General features: G+C 40.6%; 1 protein-coding gene across 4 annotated transcripts in view; it reads left to right on the forward strand.

Moving 5' to 3' along the window:
* The first annotated feature begins 220 nt into the window (after positions 1–220).
* The window catches only part of RSPRY1 (ring finger and SPRY domain containing 1), a 49,911-nt gene continuing 23,781 nt past the window's right edge, over positions 221–26,350 (forward strand). For 2 of the 4 annotated variants that reach the window (XR_014805619.1, XM_021093906.2), the window contains exons 1-6: positions 221–672; positions 14,248–14,752; positions 20,050–20,102; positions 20,786–20,898; positions 22,906–23,032; positions 24,499–24,557. Coding sequence is in view for 3 of the 4 variants with exons in the window: in XM_021093906.2 (XP_020949565.1) it covers positions 14,403–14,752; positions 20,050–20,102; positions 20,786–20,898; positions 22,906–23,032; positions 24,499–24,557 (702 nt within the window). In the remaining variant the exon portion in view is untranslated. Of the gene's footprint in view, positions 673–14,247; positions 17,472–18,129; positions 20,103–20,785; positions 20,899–22,905; positions 23,033–24,498; positions 24,558–26,350 lie in introns of all 4 variants that reach the window. The other 2 variants (XM_084959817.1, XM_021093907.2) reach the window with 2 other exon arrangements.

The following is a 26,350-nucleotide window of genomic DNA, read 5'->3' on the forward strand; positions in this document are numbered from 1 at the left end:
GTGCCTGGAATGCTAGCGGGAAAGATTTGATTGGGCCATTCACACCTCAGCAAGGGGATTGGCCAGCTCTCGCCGGAGGGGAGGGCCGGGCCGTGACGGCACGTGATGCCACCTCTGAAAGATGATTGGCTGTTAAGAAGAGGGGTTGCCACCGAGGAAGGGGCGTTTCCTGGGGGACTGAGGGAGGGCCCGGGCGGTACGAAGCGGGGGTGGGCCCAGTACGTAATGGCAGCGCGGTGGCCTCGCGTCCATCTTTACCGCTCTCTCGGACCTGTCACAAAGGAGTAGCCCTGCCGCCGCCGCCCCCTCCCTCGGGTGGGCCCAGGAGCTGGAGAAAGTCAGTGCCGCAGCCCAGACGCGCTGCTCCGGGAAGCCCCTGGGGACGCGGAGCGGGGGGGAGCCCTAGGGCTGGGGACGTCCGTGAGGGAGAACAGCCGCCTGAGTGCGGCGGCGAGACCAGACTTGGGTCGGAGGAGGCTCCGGGAAGGGGCCTGGGAGGTGGGTGGCGTTGGGCAGAGCCCAGAAAACAGCCCGGAGGTTCTCCAGAGACGCCCGTGCTGAAGGCGCCAGGAGAGGTTCCTGGAAGAGGGTGTTCCCCCTTTAGGGGGTTCTCGACCGGAGGAGGTTGTTGGGGGTCGCCCTTCTGAGGAGGCCGCGGCGAAAGGGATCCAGGTGAGAGGCAGGTAGCTCCTGGTAGGCTCCTGATATTTAGGGGTGCTTCTCTTGTGGTGCCCAGGGGTAGATGGGAGAACGCTTTGGGAGGGTTTCTTTTTGTGGAGTTTGAGGTTCGGGCGGCACGAGTGGGAGACAGATCATCCCCCGGCGACTTAAACGTGCCTTAGGCTCAAGAGTCGCCTCAGAGAGAGGTTAGGTGTTGGGAGCCAGGGCTAACGGGTTCTCCTACCTCGGAGGCCTGATGTGGAAAATGGGTAAGGGCCTGGGGAGAGGGGACTGCCTCGCCGTTCCAGGGAGAAAGGACCACCAGCCATAGGAACGCCCGGGTGGGGAATAGTGAGAGGGAAGCGGGAATGGCAAGGATTTTCCTCCCAAACAGAGGATTCAGCCACTTCTGGGTGTACAGTGCAGGTGCAGTGGGGCAAGTCCGTCCCACCAACACTCCCTGCGTGACTCTAGATCAGGCTTTTGTTCCGACCTGTTACCTGTTTCCCTGTTTTTGGGGACGGAGATCGAGGCAGAAATGGTCCACTGAGACTCTTCAGTGCTATCCTGTATAGTTGTCTGAATGAGGCTGCTCCCCCTAGAGTGTTGTACTTTGAACTTTTAAAGGTTAGAAGTGTCTATTGAATTGACTGAATAGAGTCCCACGGTTGTCCAGGCCCCTTACCTACCATCTCCTCCTCCTTAACCTCCTTGGTCTCTTCTGTACAATAACACAGTGTGTGAAAGTACTTTACAGACTACAAGCTGTGTGAAAGTACTGTGATTCTACCATCAAAGGGGTTGCTGTTGAGGAATGAAAGTGAAGGCACTTTCTAAACTGTAAAGCAGTATGTAGATGAAGGGATTAGCATTAATACAGTTGCTGGTCACCTATGGAGTATTGGGAGCCATGTTGTACTGAGAGCTTTAAGGTTTACAGCTTTTTAGGTCATATAAACTAAACCCATGGTTTCAGCCCTTGCTTAGATGGGGGTGGAGGGATTTCCACATTTACTGCCATAGTTCTAATTTAAACTTCTGATGGTACCGGCAGGAGACATAATCTTTTCCTCCAGGAATTTTTTTTTTTTTTTTTTCCCTGACAGCTGAAATTTTCCTCCAGGTAATTTGATCTCAATATTGTAAACTACCTCCCCTTTTTCCATATATGTATACCTATGGCCATTGGATGTCTACAGGTAGTGAATATCATGTTTCCTCCCTCAGTGGTGATTTTGCAACTGAGACCTCCTTTTCTTTTCTGTGAATATTATGCCTTCCCATAGTAGCCCCAGACTACACGTTAGCAATTGCTTTTACATTTCTTGTCCACAGTGGTTCTTTCTACCCTTCTCCATATATAGTTTGCATTTCCTGGGATGACATCTTGCTTTGTAGCTCCCTCTAGGAGGTTATAAGATACTTGTGCCCATGTATGACATTTTCCTAATGTTCAGTTAGTGGCATTTGTTAGAGCTGGTTTAACAAATATTGAGTAATTTGTGATTTGGGAGTTTTTTTTTTGTTTTTTTTTTTTTAAACAAAAAACTGACTTGCATTTCCTGTTTTTCTAATCTTATATTCCATAAGCCTTTTTTTTTTAATCACTGTGGTGATTTTGTGAGCTTTCTGCTTCCCAGGATGCATGTTGTCCAGACCTATTGCTTACATCTGTGTCCTGTTTTTGCTGTTTTCACAAACCCTTCATTATTTCTATACTCCATGAGTATTTTTATGTTACTGATTATAGGAAATGTTCCAGCATATTCTATGTGGACTTTTTCTTCTTTGTCAGCAAACTAACTTCACTGTGTTAATGGGCCAAGAATTAAAGGGAAATAAAAACTTAGCATTTTCTGTAGTAGTATGTTATTCTTTAGTGAGTTGGGAAAAACAACAACTCTGAAATATGTTCTGGCCAGAGAATAACCAAAAAGAAAAAAAAAGAAGAATCCTGAAGTGTGTTCCTGAAGTGCATGTAATACAGTCTGTTTCAACTCATGAGCTTAATTCAATCGATCAAGAATTGCCTATGCTTTTCCTAAAGTGAAGTAATGTGTTATAATGAAATGAGAAGTCACTTTGCATTCTTTAAAATACAACTCTTCTTGGACAATCTAGTATATCTATAGTTTGAGAAATTATTAGGAATTCTTGAGGATGGCAATCATTATTACACTACTTTAAATTGGAACTTTTCTGTTTTGTGATGGAATTCTTATAAAATAAGATGTGACAGTCATAGGGTTGCAAAAGTAAGTGAAAAGTCATTAGGCGTCACAAACAGGAACTACAGTGGAACCAGTAATCTATTTCAAAAGGGCTTTTTGGGGAGGTAGTAAACTGTTTAGCCTCTCTTCAGATATCTGGGCATTTTCAAGGTATTTACCAATGAATTTGGATAGTTTTTTCTTACTATTCAAATTAGAAAATTGAAAAACTGAATCATCATGAAGTAGTGAATACCACGAGGGGCCCCAACCTTGAGAAGGAGACTTTCACAACTTTTAGGAATGCAGAGTAAATATATTCCCTTTGGTTTATCTACTCAGTAAGTCTGCTTTTGAAAGTTTTCTTGCCAACCTTTATAATTAGGGGGAAAGTACGTATTTGTTATATTTTACTTTCAATATCCATTCCAAAAGGGAATGCTTGCAGGTTGACTATGTAAAAGCATGTTTAACTGTAGATATCTCTGATATATAGAAGGCAAAATGAGGTGAAGTTATCCCCTAAATAGTGCTGAGCTCCTAGAGAATTCTCCCCTTTCTCCCTTTCTAAGCTTTTGAAGACTGAGAATGTGTTGAGATAGCAAAGGATTGATGCACTCCTTGAGTTGAAGGAACGAACCCTGCATGTAGCTTTCTTACTGTAGTTTCCAAGCATAATTTCATGGGTCCTGTACACATCAAGTAGGTTTTGAAATACCTTACTCAGCTAGTTTATTATTACATCAGTTTAATGTTTCAGTGTTAGTTTTTCCCTTATGCCTTCTACCTGCTGGAGAATTAAATTTCCTCTTCTGAGCTTCTTTAATGCAATGATCCTCAAAGTATGGCTCCTACCCTGCCCTCCTTGTTGAAAGTGCAGCTCCTTTTTTCAATTCTTATTACTTCATAGTTGTTCATACTTTCCTATGCCTGAAAGCTGCTTATTAATAACCTACCAAGTGAATTATTAAGAATTACTAAGACACGGTATTCATAAACCAAAACTAGCACAACATTAGAGTTTACTGATGTCTCTAATGTCTTTTCCCCCCAGGAAATTCTGTTGTGGGAAACTTGGCACCAGTGCAAAGCTTCTTACATGTCATATGCACAATGGGGATTCCTACAGTATTCAGCAAGGTGCTTATTTGGGATGCATCATAAGTATTGTCTCAGTTGATCTTGGTTTTTCATTGAGCTTCTCTTTTTAATTTATTTTTCATTAGAATTACTGTTAGCTTGATCTTTGTCAATTTAATTTATGAGCTTTCAGTTAACCTTTCACTGTGTGGTCAGGGATGCTGGTACCAACAATATTTTGGCTTAGCATTTATGTCATGAATATGTTGCAATGCACATATAAATCTTACTTCTTCTTTTGTTAATGCTGATATGTATAGTCACCTAAAAGCTTGCTCGTACAGAGATACTTGAAATGTTACTAAGTTCTTTTTCCATTGGAAAAATGATGGAGGGAGAGACCTTCTAGTGGACCTGATGTTTTATGCGTAGACTCCTATGGCACGTACTGTGCTATGGGTTGGGCACTCCGTGTAGTCTGTCACTGTCCTTCATCCCTTTAACAAGAGCATGGGGGGGGGGGGAGTTTTTTTCATCTTTGCTTAGTGCCTGGCATATGAGCATTGGATTCATATTTATTAGGTAATGTCTCAGCTTTTCAAAGTGCTGTTTTCTATTTTTATGAATTTTAGAATAAATTCACTTAAATTATTTTCTTTTTTTCGTGTTTAAATTTACTTAAAGTATTTATTGACTACCTGTTAGGTTCTAGTAGTATCCAGTTGAGTGTGAATTAAGTGTTTTCAGACACCATTTTAAGTAGATCTCATTAAGGAAAATGTTGCTATTCGTGCTGTTTACACATTCTGTTTGCTTTTCGTAATAGCAAAGAGCTTTCTATAGCAGCAAAATCCTTTTCCTTCAGATTTGTGAATTGGGTATGTGTTTGAATGACACATCTGTGTGATTTCCTGTTATTTGGTCTCCTAGGGGTGAAAATCCCAAATAGTGTGGAGTGCTGCATTTTCCCCTCTGTGCTGCAGCCATCATTAGCACTTACCTCAGTTCTTCCTTTTTGGGTCCAAGGCAGATTTTTCAACCTTTGGCAAGGATTATTCATTTCTCTCTTTTTTAAAAAACTCTTACTTTCTTCTGGAAATTCCTCACTCTATCCTAACCCTAAATTTTATTTTTTTAATGTATTTTTCGAATGGTGGAAGGATTTGTCTTTTCTCCTTTGTACAGTTTCAGGTCAGGATTATATTCTGTAATTTGTTCTGCTGCACATCTTACCTGACCGCAGACACACTGCTCATAGGTTTAAAAGATTTCAGCATTTTAGAGGAAGCTTTTTCTAGATACTCCTCTAACAATTCATACAGAAAAACGATCTACTTTTCTCTCAAAGATGTATTTTCTTAACCCAACCTCAGTGCATAAGAGGAGTGTCAGTGATCCAGTGCTTTTCCCAGACAACTTGAAGATTATGATCCAGGGAATAAGAATACCTTCTGCGACTTAAACTTCAAGTGCCCAGTCCCACTGCAGAGAGATGGTTTTGGACACCTGGGTGATATGTGAAAATCTTATCAGAGCTGCCTTTCTTTTGGGGGGAAAAGTGAAATTCCAACCAAATATTTCACAGTCTTCCCCTTCTCTTCCCCCTGAATGTCAGATACTTTTAGAGTCTAGAGACAAAAATGATCTTGTTAAAAGAAAATGTCTTTAGATAGTTTTTGTTTCAACTGGCAAATATAGTCTTTTTTTCCCCCCTTTTTTCTTTTTCTTTTTTTTCTTTTTAGGGCCCCAGGCTAGGGGTCCAATAGAAGCTGTAGCCGCTGCCCTAAGCCACAGCCACAGCAACTCAGGATCTGAGCTGCAGCTACATCCCATGCCACAGCTCACGGCAACACTGGATCCTTAACCCACTTAGCAAGGCCAGGGATCAAACCTGCATCCTCATAAATACTAGTCAGATTCATTACTGCTGAGCCATGACAGGAACTTCTCAAGTTTTCCCCATTTAAACACAAGAAAATTGTGGTCTTTGGGGTGTCCTACAAAGTATTTTAAAAGCAAATGTATTTCTGGGTAAGGTTCCCTATCTTGGTAGGGTTAGATTTATACAGGTGTTAGCACTAGACAAAGTTTAGCAAATACATGCTTAAGACTTGTATTTTTTATTATGTATAAATTCAACCTCAGAAGTCTTCGAAGTCCAGTTGGTGATATGCATGCTGAATTATTTAGGGGAGTCATTATTAGGATGTATACTGATGAAATACATCCAAAAGAAGTGGGTTGATGACAGATAGAGATGTGTAGAAATGCGATAAAGTGGAGTTCCTGTTGTGGCACAGCGGAAATGAATCTGACTAGGAACCATGAGGTGGTAGGTTCGATCCCTGGCCTTGCTCAGTGGGTTAAGGATCCGGCATTGCTGTGAACTGTGGTGTAGGTTGCAGATGAGGCTCAGATCTGGTGTTGCTGTGGCGTAGGCCGGCGTCAGCAGCTCCAATTTAACCCCAAGCCTGGGAACCTCTGCTGTGAGTGCGGCCCTAAAAAGACAAAAAGACAAAAAAAAAAAAAAAAAAAGAAAGAAAAAGAAATGGGATAAAACAAGTATAGTAATATGTACATGGTAGAGTCTAGGTGGTAGGTGTACGGGTGTTCACTATAAAATTCAGCTGTGCTATATGTTTGAAATTTTTCACAATAACATGTTGGAGGGACATAATTAACATGACACTAGAAGCTATCATTTGTGATACATCCAATGTCTTAGGAAAAAATTGCAAACATTTTCTAAGGGGGGAAAATGATTAAAATTTCTAGTGTGTTATATATTATTATCGTTCATGCTAGATGATGTAGCTTTCGGGGGTGGAGAGTGAACTGTAGAAAGTGTTGCATCCTGTAACACTATTTTGGAATGAGGTGAAGATGACAGCAGCAGCAATTTCATGCCCAGAGTTTGGTTCTTCCTATGGTCATTCATTTAACCAGCCTCTCCTTCCTTGGCAGTGTAGTTCTGAAGTCTTATTTTCAGAGAAAAGTGTTCTTAATGTCACTGGGCTGTATTCTGATTGAATGCAAGCAAATATTTGAAGAGATGAATCGCTGATTCCTGGACCATTTGTTAAGAGGAGATTATTCAGAGGGGAAGGATCAAGATAAATAATACCACACTTCAGAGAAGTAGGTCTGCAAAGGAAATGTTTGATTATAATTGTGCTTTTGCAGCAAAATGGCTATGACTATTGTAAGCATTACCATTTAGATGGTAATAAAAGTATTTCTACTAAGCAGTGGCATCCCGTGGTATAATTATCATAAAATCAGTTGATGATTGCCAGAGTCACAAATCTGATTGTTGTATATATTTAAATGATGTGACTAGCTTTTTAATTTTTTTTTATGGTTTCAAAACTGACTTGACCATCTGTTGCTAAGTAGTCTTCAAAGTTAAAGTGAAATAGGTAGGTATTACAAATGTGTCACCTTTACATATCTCTAGACTTACTCATTTTCCATTGCATTCAGTCTGTCAACTCTTAGATAACATTACATGTAAGCCGGGTACCATATAAGTTCAGTGTGATATTTCATAGGGTGGATCTGGTGGGAAACATAGGGAGCTGTTTTACTCATTGTGTTGGTATGTGCTGTGCGTAGTCGTTAATGGATGTAACTATATTCTGACGATTGTTTTGGCTGACCTCTCCAAAAGACTGTGTTCAAACACAGTCTCAATTCATTTTTCTAGAAAAGGAGATTAACTTTTTAGACCCCAGAAGAATCACCCTTTAGTGTTTTGATGTATCCCTTCATTCAGTCATTAGGTCCTGCCTACTGTGCCAAGGTTCTGTGTTCTGTAGCACAGTGTTTCCAGACCTGGCCACTATCAGAATTACCTGGGGAGCTTTTAGGGAGATACTTGCTTGGGCCAGATCCTAGGAATTCTGTTGCTGGTTATTTGGAACAGAATCAGGAATTTGTGTTTTAAGAAGAGCCTAAGTGAGCCTAATGGCCATCACCTTTGGGATTAAACTACAATTTTTTCCAAGGTTCTTTGTCTAAAGTCTGGATAAATAAAAATTATTTTAGTACAGGGTACGTGAGTTTTACGGAAGATAATTTCATTGGTTTTCTTAGTACTCTTAATTAGGACAGTTTTTATTCCAGAGCCCCTACCTCCCAGGTTATTTAATTATTCTGATTAGTTATGTGCTCTTTTTATAACATCTTACATTTTTGGATCCAGTTTAAGTGTTGGGCACTGTGCCACATGTTTTACACATACTATTCTATTTAATCCTCACAGTGCTACTGTGAGGTGTAAGAACTACTACTACTCTATGTTTTAAAATGTGTCAATAGTCAGGGTAATTAGAATGCATAGCTGTAAATATTGCAGGACTGGGACCTGCGCCTAAACTGTCAGACTGCAAAGCCGGTCCCTTGTATTGTAGGTGGCCACTGGCATCCTGTATAAGATCTGTAGGCTGAGTGTTAGTGTCTTAAAACAATAGTCCATAGAAAGTGGGCCACATAATGCTTTTTGGAATGAGATAAAACAGAGCTGTCTAAAGTGTAATTGTTTAGCTTCACCACCTAGTCTTTTGCTTAAAGTGTTCACAATTTATTCTCTGAGAAGTATCATGAATGACAGCCATTTCCAAATGAAAAACTATACATTTTTTTTAGTGGTGAGTAAATCTGAAAGCTCATATACTTTGTTCATTTATTTATCCTGTTTTTGTCTATAACCCCCAAAGCACTCTGTGTGCACATTTTAGAACAAATTTAAAGATAACAGCTCTTATTTCTTCCTTGTTTGTTTCATAGTCTTTCCTTTGAAATTTCTCAGGGTTTCTCCCACCTAATTAACTTTTTTTGCACCTGATTTGCCTGCTGGTCCTTCAAAAAGAAAGTCTTTGGTTTTATCCTTTTTTTTTTTTGGCTGTGTCTGCTGCATGTGGAAGTTCCTGGGCCAGGAATCAAACCCCTGCTGCAATAGTGAACTGAGCCACAGCAGTGATGGCACCAGATCCTTAACCTGCTACACTAGCAGGAAACCCCAAAAGTCTTTGGTTTTAAAATACTGAAAAACATGGGCGTTCCCGTCGTGGCTCTGTGGTTAACAAACCTGACTAGCATCCATGAGGATGTGGGTTCGATCTCTGGCCTCGCTCAGCGGGTTAAGGACCCAGCATTGCCCTGGACTGTGGTGTAGGTCGATGATGCAGCTCAGATCCCGAGTTGCTGTGGCTGTGGTGTAGGCCAGTGGCTACAACTCCGATTCGACCTATAGCTTGGGAACCTCCATATGCCTCAGGGGAGGCCCTAAAAAGACAAATGGCAAAAAAGAAACAACAAACAAACAAAAAATATTGAAAAGCTTTATTCTCTGACAAATTTTATAGTTGACATCATTTCTTGGGTCATATAAGGAAAATAACTTTTTTGGAAGAAATTGACCTGAATTATACTTGAATTCAATTTGGAAGAAGAAAACCAACAAGCCACCACATTTAATTCTTCTCATCTCCAAATTTAGTCAGATTTTTAGAAATACGTATATTATTGGATATCTGCCATTTGTTTTGATGTACTAAATGGAAATCTGCATAGATTTAATCATTCTATTTTCAGTCTAAATAAGTTTTAGCAAAAATAATTTGGATTGGGAATTCCTGTTGTGGTACAGCAGAAATGAATCCGACAGTATTCGGGTTTGATCCCTGGCCTCGCTCAGTGGGTTAAAGATCCAGTGTTGCCCTGAGCTGTGGTGTAGCTCGCAGATGCCCCTCGTATCTGGCATTGTTGTGGCTCTGGCATACCCTGGCAGCTGTAGCTCCAATTTGACCCCTAACTTGGGGACCTCCATATGCAATGGTTGTGGCCCTAAAAAAGCAAATAATAATTTGGATAGGAGTTTTCTTGTGGCAAGGTGGGTTAAGAGTCTGGTGTTGTCACTGCCACATCTGGGGTCACTGCTCTGGTGCAGATTCAGTCCCTGTCCTGGGTTGAGGATCTGGCATTGCCGTGAGCTGTGGTATGGGCCAGCAGCTGTAGCTCCAATTAGACCCCTAGCCTGGGAACTTCCATATGCTGTGTGTGCAAACCTAAAAAGCAAAAAAAAAAAAAAAAAAAAAAAATTTATCCATTTGGGATTTTCAAATATAGCGTATGAATCCCATTCCCCCTACATGTATAGTCAATAACAAATAACTTAACTTTTCCACTGATTTTCAATGTCTTTCTAACCCACTGCTTGCCTCACAATCACTCCCAACATTATTAATCATTCAATATAGTTTTATAAATGTTAGCATTAAACTGTAACTTTTTAGGATCCCTTGTCATCCCCCCTTCAGGGCTTTAGTTTCTACTACTTAACCTCACCTTGACACCTTCAAATCAGTGCCAGTTATTTTTAGTACCTGATTGGTTTCCCTTCCTCAGGTATGCCTTCCCCAATTTAACTGTTGGGTTGGACTGAATCTACTATTTGCATATCATGTCCATCCCAGTTTCCATACAGATTGCCTGGAAAGGCATGGAAAGGTTCTAGAGCTTTCAAGAAGCCAGTGGCATTGGCATTCCCTCCTGCTCTGCTACCACTGATGCTTGGAGTGAAAGAGCACCTTCCCAGGAGATGTAGCCTTCATTCTCAAAGAAGTTCCCTTCTGTCAAATCCTGGACTAGACTGAGCCACAGATTTTACAACACAATAGTTAAGAAACTATGATAATCCTGAATCTGGGTTTCTATTCAACTTTTTTTTTAACGGCCCCACCCACAGCCTATAGAATTTTGCTGCCAGAGGTTGAATCCAAACCACAACTGTGGCAATGCCAGATCCTTTAACCCACTGCCAGGGATCAAACCTGCCCCTCCACAGTGACCTGAGCCACTACAGTCAGATTCTTAACCCACTGCACCACCGTGGAACTCCTCTATACAACCTTAAATGAGATGAGGTAGTTTTGTACATACTGATGTAGACAGATGTGCTGTTGAGGGAAAAAAAGAAAATGGTAGAACAATATATGGCAAAATCCTAATTAAGTTTGTTTTGTTTTGATTCGTTTTGTTTTAGGGCCACACCCGTGGCATATGGATATTCCCAGGCCAGGGGCTGAATCGGAGCTACACCTGCTGGCCCACACCACAGGCACAGCAACGCAGGATCCAAGCCACATCTGTGACTTATACCACAGCTCATGGCAATGCCAGATCCCCGACTCACTGAGTCAGGCCAGGGATCAAGCCCACATCCTCATGGATACTAGTCAGATTTGTTTCTTCTGTGCCACAACGGGAACTCCTTAAGTTGTTTTTTTGTGGTTGTTGTTTTAAAGAAAAAACAGTTTGTAAGTACATCATAATAGGTGTGCAAACAGATTCATGAAGCTTTTAGCAGAGGTTACTTCTGGGAAGAGAACGGGCTATGAAGAAAGCCTTTTGGAGGAGAGCAGAAGATTTTTGCAGCATTTAATAAGTCTTAAACATATATTCACTTTTTATTTTTAAAATCAATGGATGAAAAATTTTAAATGTAATAATTTAAGATTTCAAGGAAGTGCTCCAGTGGTATATTAGCTAGGGTACTGCCCAGTGGTAGCCCTGCCAGAAAACCCTGGATTCTTACCTTTTATCCAGATTGTTCCAACAGTGCCTTCTGTGTGAACTTTCTGTGAGAAGGTCCAAAGCATCATTCTTTTTTTTCTTTTTTTTTTAATTTTATGGCCACACCACGACATAGGGAAGTTCCCGGGCCAGGTACTAAGTCTGAGCCGCAGTTTTTTTTGTTTTCTTTTTTTTTTTTTTTTTGACTGTCCTGTGGCATGTGGAATTCCCTGGCCAGGGATCAGATCTGAGCCGCAGTTGTGACCTAAGCTGCAGCTGTGGCAATGCCAGATCCTTAACCCGCTGTGCTGGCCTGGGAATTGAACCTGCATCCCAGTGCTCCCAAGACACCACTGATCCCATTGTGCCACAGGAAGAACTCTAAAACCAGATCCTTTAACCCACTCTATCAGGCTGGGAATCAAACCCACACCTCTGCAGTGACCTGAGCCACTGCAGTCAGGTTCTTAACCCACTGTGGGAACTCCCAAAGCATCATTTTTTAAATGTAGCTTTTTGGTCTTTTTCAGAAACCAGTATAACTTATAAAATCAATAGAAACTTAACCAGGGACACTTTAAAAGAGTTGTTTCTGGAATTCCCGTCGTGGCTCAGTGGTTAACGAACCCGACTAGCATCCATGAGGATGCAGGTTTGATCCCTGGCCTTGCTCACTGGGTTAAGGATCCGGTGTTGCTGTGAGCTGTGGTGTAGGTCGCAGGTGCAGCTCAGATTCTGCATTGCTGTGGCTCTGGCGTAGGCCGGTGGCTACAGCTCTGATATGACCCCCAGCCTGGGAACCTCCGTATGCCACAGGTATGGCCATAAAAGACCAAAAAAAAAAAAAAAAAAGTATTGAAATCTCTTGGTTATCTACCCTCTGAAGTGAATTATATTCGCTGATCCCTGCATTGGTGGGAACGGTATGGTATTACTTCTACTCTTTGCTGGTTTAGAATGTATTTTCTTTTAAAAGTCTATTTTCATCTGAATCTTTGCATCATGTTTCTAACTATACTTCAGTCACATCCTTTAAAGTCTAACCTCCAAATTTTGAAGACAGCCTGAGTGTTTTGGGGGGCCAAGAACACCAGAGGGCTCATCCACTGCTGTCTTGGTAGTCTGGAGGGAGATCATATGTATCTGTTCCCTCTCCTCCCTCCTACCCCTCCTGTCCCCTGTCCCTTCCCCTGTCTACATACTAGGTAAGATGAAATATTTTATGTATTTTATGTATATATAAAGACACAGAGAGACTTTCATCTATATTTTCCTTCTGTTTTCCCTCGTGAGCAGAAATTAAACTGGGCAAATTTTTAAAAGAATTTGCCTTGAATCTATCCAAAATAATTTTTCTGTTTATTCTCAAGCCAGTGCTCAGTACATGAGGACTTAATTGTAAAAAGCCAAATGTTGAATAGAGACTACACACCAACCTCTACTCCTTATGTGTCCATTTGTGTCCTTATGGGTCCTAGTCTTCGGGTCTCAACATTTTTTTTGCTTTATGCTACCAGCCCCCTTGTTAGTCTCCTGATAGGTTTGTTAGAGCTATCCACATTTTCTCAGATTAATGAAGAGCTGATTCTATCATCAGGTTTTTGTTTGTTTGTTTTTATGGTAAGCATGCTGTGTCGGTGAGAATGGCTATCCACAAATTCCTGGAGGGTGGGGACTGTATTTTGTTCATCTTTATTCTCCCTGTGCCAGCCTGGCTCCTGGTACAAAGTGCTTAGTGAGTATTTTCAGACAAAGATCATTGGGGCATCCCTATTCTTAACTTTGTAGCAGACGTGCATCAAACTTATCATTGTGAAAATGTAACCTTGAGATGTATATTTACCTTCCCCCAAACAGAGTTTTGCTTACATAACAGAAAAACTTTGTTACTACTTGTATGGTTTTGTGTAAATTCTCAAGAAGACCTACAAATGGAAATCTGTGCAGTTTGGATAATTTAAATGGAACACTCATAATAATTTTTTTATTATTCTTGTTATCAAATGGATGCTATCACATTTATATCACAACTTTTTTTAAACAACGAGCATTGTAATTATTTTATATGAAACATTAAATTTTCTCATACACAAATTAAGAAAGGAGAAATTTGGAGTTCCCATCATGGCTCAGAGGGAAATAATCTGACTAATATCCATGAAGAGGCAGGTTCAATCCTTAGCCTCGCTCAGTGGATTAAAGATCGTGGCATTGCCCTGAGCTGTGGTGTAGGCCACAGACGCGGCTCGGATCTGATGTGGCTGTGGCTGTGGCATAGGCCAGCAGCTATAGCTCCGATTCAACCCCTAGCCTGGGAACCTCCATATCCTGGGGGTATAGCCCTTAAAAAAAAAGAGAGAGAGAAATGATATTTTTTTTAATCCACAAAAGGACCCCTTAAAACAGTTGCACACATTTGTCTAATGTATTTCTGTATAGATAGAAGCATGCATATGCTTTTTTAAAAAATCGGTAGTAACTCCTGTGGTTTAGAGGATATGTTTTAACAGTCAGCTTTATAGTATAATGATAAAAAGGAATCACTAGTTGTTAATTCTCTTATGCAAAGACACCGGTTTATGTTGGAAACCTATAAAAAATAACCAAAGATGATTCTTTGTTGTAATCCTAATGTCTATAAACTCAAACTAGGAAAGTTTTGAGTATTTGAGTAGCCAAGAATCTTTGATTCATTTTCCTTTTCTATCTCTTTTTCTTTTAGAACTGCCACTGGATGACTAGGATTCCCTGTAACTGATAATGTTGGAGATCAACTCTGCAACTTTCTTCAGCATTCATTTGTTAAAAACAAATAGGATGCAAGTTCCTCAGCTTCCAATTATGAAAACAGTACTTGGAAAACTGAAAACTATCTAAATGATTGTCTTTGGTTGGGCCGTGTTCTTAGTGAGCAGAAGCCTTGGCCAGGGTCTGCTGCTGACTCTTGAGGAGCACATAGCTCATTTCTTGGGGACTAGAGGTGCCACTGCAACCATGGGTAACTCCTGTATCTGCCGAGATGACAGTGGGGCAGAAGACGCTGTTGACACCCAGCAGCAGCAGGCTGAGAACAGTGCGGTACCCACTGCTGACACAAGGAACCAACCCCGGGACCCTGTTCGGCCACCAAGGAGGGGCCGAGGACCTCATGAGCCAAGGAGAAAGAAACAAAATGTGGACGGGCTAGTGCTGGACACACTAGCAGTCATACGGACTCTTGTAGATAAGTAAGTATCTGACTCCCAGTCACCTCCTATCAAATGAAAAGTCTTCTGTCAGGAACCGTAACTTTTGGACTCCTTCATTTCATTAGGATATGTATCCACCCAGCCTCATTGCTCACAGGGCAAGGGAGAATGTGTTATTTCTCCTCTGATGGCAGAGTAAATTATAAGGTTTGATGTTTTCACATCTACTCCAGTCTGGAAATATCTAAACATTTTTGTAGCAGAAAACACTAATTAAGCTGTGATCTTTATTAGAGAATATAGTAAGTATGGGGTGAGTTTGTGTTGAAGCTCCAGTAGGAAGTGTTTTCATGAAGACTCATTCTTATCCTGTTTGACTATCTGCTCCACTCAACAGAGGTTCAAGATGAGTTGTCTTACCAAGATCATGCTTGTATGAAACTTCCGTTGGCAGTTGAGAGGCATGAGTCATGGATAGTTTTCATCCACCTCCCTTTTGTATTCCGTAGTTGGCTCTCTTAGATCCATTTGGGAAGCTTACAAATCAGATGAAACTACAGGACACACCTGTACCTGTTTTGTTTTTCCCCTTGTTTTGTCTAGGTACAAAATCCTAGATTGAATAACAGTGAAATAAAGGGCATTGTTCAAGTTGAGAAAATATTTTAACTGTATAGCATAGTATTTAGAAATAAGTTTTAGGCCCCTGGTGGACTGAGGTTGAAATTCTGGCCCAGCCTCTTCTGGCCTAGCTATATGACACTGGGTAAATAACTTCTTTAAGTCTCAGATTCCTCAGACCTATAAAAGGAGAATAATACTTTTCTTACAAGGATTATCATGAGATAATATATATAAAGCCTCTAGTGTGGTACCTTGTGCATAACAATTGCTCAATAGATGATAGTATTTTAAAAAAGTTATATCTAGGTTCTTTTTCCTTTAGACTCTGCTAATATATTTATCTAAATATTTGATAATCACATTTATAAAAACCTAATTTTGTTTAGTTTCTCAAAAATAGTACAAAGTATATCTGTGCATATTATTCTGAGGTTTTTTTTTTTCTTCATAAAAATAAATTTAGGAGTTCCCTGGCAGCCTAGTGGTTAAGAATCTGGCTTTGTTACTACTGTGGCACAGATTCAATCCCAGGCCACATGCCACAGGTGGGGCCAAAGTAAATAAATAAATTTATTTTGCACTTTTTCTTTTTGTCCACATGCACAGCATATGGAAGTTCCCAAGCAAGGGATTGAATCTGAGGCACAGCTGTGACCTAAGCCACAGCTGTGGAAATGCCAGACCCTTAACCCACTGCATGGGGTTAGGGATCAAACCCGCACTGCACCTACACAGTGACCCAAGCTGCTGCAGTCAGATCCTTGACCCACTGTGCCACAGCAGGAACCCTTACTGTGCACATTTTTCTTGCTGCTATAGAACATGCTGGGGAAATGTTAAGTATTCTCCATAACCAGTTGAGAAGCCTTTCAAGTAGTTCTGGGATTTGAATAATTTAATGTAGTTTGTAGGAAATAACTATTGAGTATAAATCTATGCCATTTATATCCCCCAAACTCAAGCAAGGGTCCAGAAGCTGTTATATAAAGTTTCTTCATGGTGACATAGCAAACATACTGTGAAATTGTAATGAAAAGTTGTCCTTCTCAAATAAGGAAGTAAAGAACAGCAGTGTTATTTAAGGCCTTTGAAAAAACAGGTATAGAATAAACTTTGCTGTATTTTTTTAAATGGTGATTAAGGGAGGTGGAAGGGGGCAAGGTAGGAGCTTTATTTCCAAGCTTCAGGAAAATATTGCAGATTATAAATAAATTTGTTGATAAAACACATAATCCACTTATGTGAGGCAAGTAGTATGCGTTCGCATTATAGGATAACTTTTACCTTACACTTGTTTGTGCTGAATTTCCACTTCTGAGAGTGGAAAAATAAGCAGATGCAGAGCAAGTGTGAAGGGGCATGTTAGAGAATATAATGGCAAAACAGGATTTAGACAGTTTATAAACATAGTTATGTAGTTTTCTTTCTTTTTTTTTTTAAATCTTTTGTCTTTTTAGGGCCACATGCACAGCATATGGAGGTTCCCAGGCTAGGGGTCTAATCAGAGCTGTTGCTGCCTTTCTACACCACAGCTCACAGCAATACCAGATCCTTAACCCACTGGTCGGAGCCAGGAAGCAAACCTGCAACCTCATGGTTCCTAGTTGGATTCATTTCGCCACGATGGGAGCTCCAGTTTGTTTGCTTTTTTAGAAACTGCTAAAGAGAAGAATTTCTTAACCTATAAAATTTATGAGGCTGTTTAAACATGAAAGACGGGAGAGATGGTCTTAATAAGAAAGTATGTAAAAGGATATACAGAGATATCACAATTATAAAATGATCTGTATTTATTGTTCTGTCTCTGTTACTTAGGAGAGAATGACCTTGATTTGAGAGGACAGCACAGTTCCTAATGCCATAGTGAGAGAGTTGGTATAGAACTATACTTATTTTTAAATCATTTTGAAGCTCAAGTATTTGTAATTTGTATCCTCAGATTGTTAATGGCATTAATGTTAGCTATTCTCATGGCTTTGGAATTGCAATTTGTGGGCTCCTCTTTTTTGTTTGTTTGTTTGCATATGGAAGTTTGTGGGCCAAGGATCAAATCGGACAAACAACAGATCCAAGCCACACCTGTGACCCATGCCACAGCTTATGGCTATACCGGATCCCTAACTCACTGAGCAAGGCCAGGGGTCAAAAACCCCCATCCTTATAGAGACGACATTGGGTCCTTAATACACTGAGCCATAATGGGAACTCCTGCAGGCTTCTCTTGATGGAAATTTTTTTCCTTTGCGTGTGTGTGTGTGTGTGTGTGTGTGTGTGTATGCACGTGTGTGCGTGTTCTCTCTGTCTATTTCTCCCCTGCTGTCTGACCCTTTTGTTGTCTCCATCCCAGGGACCTTCAGTCTACAACTGAAACTAAAAGCAGTGGTTCTGAGTTTCCATCCCACTGTGGGAAGCCCAGCTCTTGCTGCATGGCTTTCTCTGCCTTTTTCTGTCACTGGAGACTTGCAGCATTATACCAGTTGCAGCTCAGGTTATCATTCATAACTCTTCCAGTTCCTTTCACTGAGAGGGGAACCCCATCCCAGTTTTACTCGGTGAATGTGCTCCATCCCTTGCACAAGTGGAGTTTTGGTCCCTATTACCCACCTTGCAGACATAAAGCTGTTAGTCACCTCTGTCTAGTTCCCTACCTAGAAGCCAGTAGTCTTACGGCTTTAGCTTTTGCCTCCCACCAGAAGTTTCTGCTCAATTTCTGTTCCACAAAATTTTTTTTTTTTTTTTTTTGTCTTTTTGCTATTTCTTGGGCCGCTCCCGCGGCATATGGAGGTTCCCAGGCTAGGGGTCGAATTGGAGCTGTAGCCACCGGCCTACGCCAGACCCACAGCAACGAGGGATCCGAGCCGCGTCTGCAACCTACACCACAGCTCAAGGCAATGCCGGAGCCTTAACCCACTGAGCAAGGGCAGGGACCGAACCCGCAACCTCATGGTTCCTAGTTGGATTTGTTAACCACTGAGCCACGACGGGAACTCCAGAATTTTGGTTTTTGAGTGTAAAGATGTGGGTGTCCTTTAAGTGTGTCTGTATGGAGTTTAGGTAGGTGCTCCTATTCATTATTGGTCACTGACCTTGTCTTATGATTTTTCCTTCTTTCCTAATCCCATTGTGCTCTTTATCATCCACCTCCAAATATCACTGGGTGACCATTCTAGGGAATTTAAGATATATTCTTCCAATCTCCCTGACACATATTGGTTTATGTCTATATAGGAAGTTTATATATGTACATTGTTTTATGTACATATATAATATATGATTTTCTTTAATTTACGTAACAGGTAAGTCTTTTTGGTTTTAACATCTCTCAGCATTATGTTTGAGATCTGTGTCGCTAAAGCTACCACTGCTTCTGACTGCTGCAGAGTATGCCTTTGTATGTTCAAAAGTACTCTCTTTTCTTATCCTATAATCTGGTGATGGTCACTTAAATTACTACTTCTAAATTTTCTTTTGTTTTTTGGTTCAAATGACTGCTCCTAAATTTTTGTTCCTCCAAATAACACTGTAGCTAATATCCTCAAATGCACCTGTGTAATAATTTTTCTAGCATTGTTGAGTATATGCATCCTTGATTTCATTATTGTCAGATTGCCTCAAAGCAGTGTTTGTATCAGTTGTGTCATTTAAAACAATTCTTTTACATAAAAATTGTCCTGTATTATGAAAAAGCACAGGAAGTGTCAAACACACCTAATGAATATCTGAAATGAACTTAGTAAATCCCATATTCAAGGCTTTTCTAAGGATTAAACAACTTTTTTTGTTGTTGTTGTTGTCTTTTTAGGGCCGCACCCATGGCACATGGAGGTTCCCAGGCTAGGGGTCAAATATGAGCTGTAGCCGCTGGCCCACAGCACAGCCGTAGCAATGTGGGATCCAAGCCACATCTGTGACCTACACCACAGCTCAGGGCAGCACCAGATCCTTAACCTACTGAGTGAGGCCAGAGATCGAACCTGCATCCTCATTTCTGCTGAGCCATGACGGGAACTCCTAAATGATTTTTTTAAAATAGTAAAACAGAGATCTATAATATGCAAACAAATAGAGTTCCCCTAAAGCACCTCCTTAGGATTCCTGAGATCACAGTTTGAAAATCCACTGATAAGGGAAACATGCCATTTTAGAACATCAAGTAGAAGATTAAATATCTCCTTGATAAGTTTGGTTGCTTTTTATTCTAACACCATTTGGTGAAGTTAAGCATATAGTGATATTTAAAAATGAAGATGTTGTATAGGCCCTTGCTTCTGTATGTCCTCATTTGGGATTGTCATCTCCCTTCCTGGCGCTTTCACGTAAGTATGAGGAAGATGACATTGGTCTCCCTGGCATATCTCTATTGTCATTAACCTCTAGAGGTAAAGCTGAAAGTGAGCTCTGGGCTCTAGTTTTAGTCCTCTCCTTTGACTTTAGGCCACATGGCCACATGGTGGTCCTTTCATGTGCCCTTGTGCCCATTTTATTTGCAGGCCATCACAGGCAGTGACCTTGGAAATGAGCACACATGGTGTGCAGTGTGCATTTTTCCTTATAGATTATAGCTCTGGTTGTCTCCTCCATCTCTTTCTCTACATTCATTCATGAGTATTTCTTCTTTCTCTTTCTAACTCCACACTTCCAGTTTGACTTTTTATTTGAAACTGTCATTTCTTATTTCTTCGAGTTTGATTTCTTGAATGTTTGTTTTTCAGTGATCAGGAACCTCCCTATTCAATGATTACATTGCACGAAATGGCAGAAACAGGTATTTTTAAAGTTTTTTTTAAATACTTCCTAATTAATTAATGATTATGAAGAAATGCAGCCATGTTAAAAAAAAATAGACTTCAATAATACTTAACACACATGACAAAGGAAAAAACCTTTAGTCTATGGAAATTTTCCTGTACAAGGGCAATAATTAATAAGCACTGTATTGTATCCTGAGTAGATGCTGCACCTTTTAGTAATGGTTTTATCTCACTAAAATTAAAATAAAATTATTTTTGGCATTGGCAGATCTTTGACCATAACTCTTCCAGAATGAGGAGGATAAATTTTGTCCCTCAGTTTCTTAATTGTCATTCTGAAAATAGAGCCAACTATTTCACATAACTTAATCTTGTTTAACTCCTATGTAATAAATAAGATGCTAAAAACTACTTTAACCATAATTTGAGAACCTAGGACATAGCTTGAGTTTTCTTCAAATAAAGGTACCCCCAAATCACTAGACTCCTGTAAGTTAGGATTCTTTGTCTGTACCTTGATGACTAGCAATTGATAACTATGTCTGTGCCAAATATTAGCTGCTTAGAAGCTCTAGGATGTTTCTGTTTTCCAAAAGTGTTTCTATTTTAATGTGAAATCATCTTGTGTTATAAGTTATATATTTTCACATTTTTTAAATAGTGGCTCCATCATGTAATCTTCTTGATTTGCTCTTAGATGAAGGATGGTTGGACGTTGTCCAGTCTTTAATTAGAGTTATTCCATTGGAAGATCCCCTGGGACCAGCTGTTATAACATTATTACTAGATGAATGTCCACTGCCCACTAAAGTAAGTTAATATTTATCCTTCATGAAACTGACATGGATGCTTAAACACAGGATGAATGACCACAAAGAACATTTGATATTAATGCAGTTCCTCTTTATATATTTTGGGTCTCTTTTATTTAATGTTAATTTCATTATGTAAACTTTTTTTTCCTTTTTGTAGCTGCACCTGTGGCATAGTCCAGGCTAGTGGTCAAACCGGAGCTGCAGTTGCGGGCCTATACCATAGCCATGGCAACACCAGTTCCAAGTCACTCTGTGACCTGTGCCACAACTTGAGGCAACGCCAGATCCTTAACCCATTGAGTAAAGCCAGGGATCCAACCCACATTCTCACAGAGACAACATCAGGTCCATAACCCACTGAGCCACAACAGAAACTCCTAAACCTATTTTTTTATTACTAATGAATTGCAACATCCTCTTTCTATCAATAGCTTACTATAAAACTTTAAAAGTTTTAAAATGTTAGAAATGGAAGCCTTTATATCTGAAATAGCAGTCTTTGAAACTGGAAGAGAATGTTCATTTGCTGAGCTGATTTTCTTCTCTCTCTCTAAACAACTTCCTCATAACAAAAGTTTTCTAAACATTTTCTATTAAGAGAAAAAAACTATTATATCAAAAACCCTTTTGAGTCTTAAACATATTAAAGATTGATGTAACCTTCATTATCCCTTATGTAAAACAGAAGTATCAAACTTTCATTGACTTACCTGCGTATTTCTTTGGAATCCTTTTTCTTGAGATTTTAGATTCTGGCATCTTCATTTGTTTAAGCCAGACATTTGAGCCCAACACACAAAAACATGGACAGAGGAGAAAGTCTTTGGCCTTGCCACTGATGAATTGACCTTTGCTTAGGTTTATAGGAGGTTTCCATTATAATGTGCCTTATAGGGCCGCACCTGTGGGGTATGGACGTTTCCAGGCTAGAGGTCAAATCAGAGCTGCAGCTGTCAGCCTCCACCACAGCAACGCCAGATCCTAGCCACATCTGTGACCTATGCCACAGCTTGTGGCAACACCAGATCCTCAAGCCACTGAATGAGATCAGGGATCAAACCCACATCCTCGTAGATCCTAGTAAGGGTCTTTCTTTTTTTTTTTTTTTTTTTTTTTTTTGTCTTTTTGCCTTTTCTAGGGCCGCTTCTGCAGCACATGGAAATTCCCAAGCGAGAGGTCGAATTGGAGCTGTAGCCACCGGCCTACTCCAGAGCCATGGCAACGAGGGATCCAAGCCGTGTCTGCAACCTACACCACAGTTCACGACAACGCCAGATCCTTAACCCACTGAGCGAGGCCAGGAATTGAACCCACAACCTCATGGTTCCTAGTTGGATTGTTTCCACTGCGCCATGACGGGAACTCCATATTTATTCTTGATTGATTAAAAAAAATGTTTTAAGGGAGTCCCTGTCATGTGGCTCAGCAGAATTGAATCCGACTAATATCCATGAAGATTCGGGCTCTATCCCTGGCCTCACTTAGCGGGTCGGGGAGCTGGCGTTGCCATGTGCTGTGGTGTAGGTTGCAGAACTGGCTCAGATCCTACATTGCTGTGGCTGTGGAGTAGGCTGACAGCTGTAGCTCTGACTTGATCCGTAGCCTGGGAATTTCCATATGCTGAGGGTGTGGCCCGAAAAAGCAAAAAGAAAAAAATTTTTAAGTAACTTTTTACTTCAGTATCACTAGGTCCTATTGTTATCAGTCACATTGGCACTTGAATGGATTTAGTCTTTAATGATTCAAGAGTACGTAGCATATACTTGTCACAACTGGTACATTTTGAATGAAATGGACTCTAGCAATCCATGTAAAAAACTTTCAAGTTGATCAAATAATACTTCCCATCAATAATGGTATCCTTTGGGTATATTATATCATTTTTGTATGGTCATTCTGAGTTAATTTAACATCTGGTTATGGCTTTTGTGTCAAATAATTACCTTGGGGAAAAACCTAAGTAGTATATTTATCAAATCCACTTGTGCATTTTTGTTTTTAGGATGCACTCCAGAAATTGACTGAAATTCTCAATTTAAATGGAGAAGTAGCTTGCCAGGACTCAGGTCATCCTGCCAAACACAGGAACACATCTGCAGTCCTAGGCTGCCTGGCTGAGAAACTAGCAGGTAACTCTTAGAAGCTTCACTAAGGAAGATCTTAAGTTTTTTGACGTTAGGGGAAGATGGAACTGCAGGTCTTTGATCAAACGTACTTTTCCAGAAAGAAGTGTCTAAAAAAAAGCAACTGCAAAGAAAACAAAAACATAGCGCCAGAAAAATTGAGGGACAAGGTCCAACTTCAAAAAAAAAAAAAAATTGCTCAAGTCCACAGAGATAAAGGCAAACTAATTTAGCTTTGAGGAAAATTTTAAAGTTTTCCATATTTTTTTTAAAATTAAGAATACAAGAAAAGGGAGTTCCTATCGTGGCGCAGCAGAAATAAATCCAACTAGGAACCAGGAGGTTTCGGGTTTGATCCCCAGCCTGCTCAGTGGGTTAAGGATCTGGCATTGCCATGAGCTGTGGTGTAGGTTGCAGATTTGTCTCGGATCTGGCGTTGCTGTGGCTCTGGTGTAGGCTGGCAGCTGTAGCCCGGTTAGACCTCTAGCCTGGGAACCTCCATATGCTGAGGGGGCGGCCCTAAAAAGCAAAAAAAAAAAAAAAGAAAGAAAGAAAGAAAGAAAAAAAGAATGAAAGAAAAGGCAGGCTTTACCTGGTGGTCTAGTGATTGAGGCTCAGCACTTTGACCACAGCAGCCCAGGTTCAGTCCTTGGTCTGGGAACTGAGATCCCACTTCAAGCTGCTGCATGCCACAGCCAGAAGAAAAATAAATAAATAAATAAGCGAAAAGGCTAATAAGCTCATGATAAAGATTATATAGGTATATATATATGTTTGTAATAGGTAATATACATATACACACACTTTATGTAAAGGTTGGCTAAATAATAGACATACTGAGTAGAGGAAGAGGAAAAGGAACTTGAAATTGGAGCAATTCCTGAGAAGACAAGCAGATTTTTTTTTTTTTTTTTTTTTTTGACGGCCCCACAGCACATGGAGTTAGTTCCTGGGTCAGAAATCAAATCCAAGCTGTAGTTGCCGCGTAGGCCACAGCTGGGTCCCCAACTGTGCTGGGCGAGGGATCAAACCTGGTGTCCCAGTGCTCCCAAGAGGCCACCCATCGCATTGCACTGCAGTGGGAACTCCACAGATTTTTAACTTGTTTATGATATTACCCATTTTAGGAAAGTTAACATCAAAGTACAGGTGAACAGCTCAGCTAGTTATTTATGCTGTAAGAAACAATGGATTAGAAATCAGAACACATGGATTCTCGTCCAGCCTCTGCCATGTGTGCCCTAAGGGCCCTGGAGTAAGTGACTTGAGGAGGGAGTCTGTGGGCTCAGCTGCTTACTGTGAAGTGGGGATAGTACTTACTCCCAACCTCAGAGCTGCAGGCTTGGGTAAGATAATGCGCGTGAGAGTACTTTATAAAGGAGTCCTACCAGAACAGTTTGATTGGAACCAGTTACTAATTCAAAATAATACGGCACATTTAATTATATCCAGTGTTTTTTGTATTCATCTAGGTCCTGCAAGTATAGGTTTACTTAGCCCAGGAATACTGGAATATTTGCTACAGTGTCTGGTAAGTGAGACATCAAAGTTAGTTATTCTGAGTCATCTAGAATTGTGCATTTTTCTAAAATTGCCAGCTTAGCCTCTGGCACAGAGAATGGAATCAGCTCTAAATTTTATTTGCAGGTGTTTCCTGAGTGCTTATCTATCCCCTCCTATGTTTAAAAAGTAATAATAATAAGGGCAGGATAGGGATTTATTGCAAGCAAAAACAGCTGAGTTGGTCTGGTTTTAAATTTAGTCATGGGATGGCTGCTATGATTGGCTTTTTTATGTGCATCCTTAGAGTCTGCCAAGTGGTAGTAGGAACCACCACAGTGGAAAGAAAATGGCATGGCATTCCAAGCCAGGAAACTGTCAGGTCCCATTCCCAGTGTATGTAAATCTCTATTTCTCTGTCCAGCCTCCTCCCGCTGCTCTTAAAACGTTTGTCATTGAGTACTTAGGATGTATTGTCTGTGAAGCCTGTGCTTTGCTGAGGCTCTTCTGTCAGGTCTCTCACACTGCTGGACTGCAGTCTTGCCTGGTCTGTATTTTTGAAAGGTGTTTTTGCAGGTGTAGTGTGCAGTGGCCTTTTTCAAAACCTGAAAGACCCTATTTTTCAGTACCTGTATGATGTGTACTTAAATTGTTTAACCCATTCTGTAGGGATATAGAAGTAGTCTAATAGTCCTTTGCCCTCAAGAAGTTTCCTGGTTTGTTGAGGGAACAGAACTACTCAGACAAGATAATTAGCCTCCATTTTATGACAGGATATGATCAAGGACAAAGTCACTTCCTTCAGACTAAGTGCCAAGAGTTCTGTGAAGATGGCTGGGAGGTAGGAGGTAGAGGTGGTGGGGGCCGGGAGTCGTGGGAGACGGACTTCCTGGTGAAGGTGGGCCCTCACCTGGGTCACACCATAGGGTAGGATTTAATTATGCACACAGGAGAAAGGGGGTTTCTTGGCCAAGAACACATGTCTCATGGAAACCCAGAGACAGAAATGGCCACGTTCCCAGCATATTACAGAGAATTGTCTAATCAGATGACTGTTGAGACAGGAGGACATAGACTAAGTATCCAAGTTGGGGGCGCTCAGGGCCTGAAGAGCCAGACAGGGCTTGAGGATGGATATGGCAAGAAGCAGGATGCTAAACAGGGAAGGATGGCAGTTATTTGAGCTTTGCAGAACCCAGCTGGGCACCAGAAAAGTGAGTAGAAGTCATCGATGTCCTAGAGCTCTTTTGCAGGCTCCTATCATAGCTGTGGGAAGGATGGCTGGGAGAAGATGTGGTGTTAAGCAGATGACCTTTCTTCAGATGTGAACACATGTAACATGAACTTAAATGTAATTAAAAGAGCTTACCTGTTGCTCTCTCCCACCTACCATCAGCATTTGTGGAAATCCTTTCGGAGAACAGATGGAAAACGAAGCCATTAGTTGTTAATTTCATTATTTATAATTTTGGAACTAGGTATGATGAATGGTTCCCTTTGGGGTTCAGAATAAAAAGCCATCTTTAGCTACACTTCTAGGCTTCCCTTTGACTTGCTTAAACAAATGTATCAATCAGTATGATTTTATTTAACCAAGTTTTAATATGTATGTGACTAGTAAAATAACATGGTGCACTGAATGAGATATTTTTGAAATTCCCATATCTAAAGGAACCCAGTAACTTCAAGAAAATATTACAAGATTTTAATAGGCTCAATCTTGGTTTTTTAATTATTAACAATATTAGCAAATGGACAGTCAAGGACTTGAATGAGTAAAATTTTCTGACTGCTCAAAAAAAGGATCTAGCCCATATTGGGTAA

This window comes from Sus scrofa, chromosome 6 (genome assembly GCF_054392235.1).
Source record: "Sus scrofa isolate SSC_HxYL_T2T_F1_AM1 chromosome 6, Sscrofa_HxYL_maternal_Yorkshire_Landrace_v2.0, whole genome shotgun sequence".
Lineage (NCBI taxonomy): Eukaryota > Metazoa > Chordata > Mammalia > Artiodactyla > Suidae > Sus > Sus scrofa.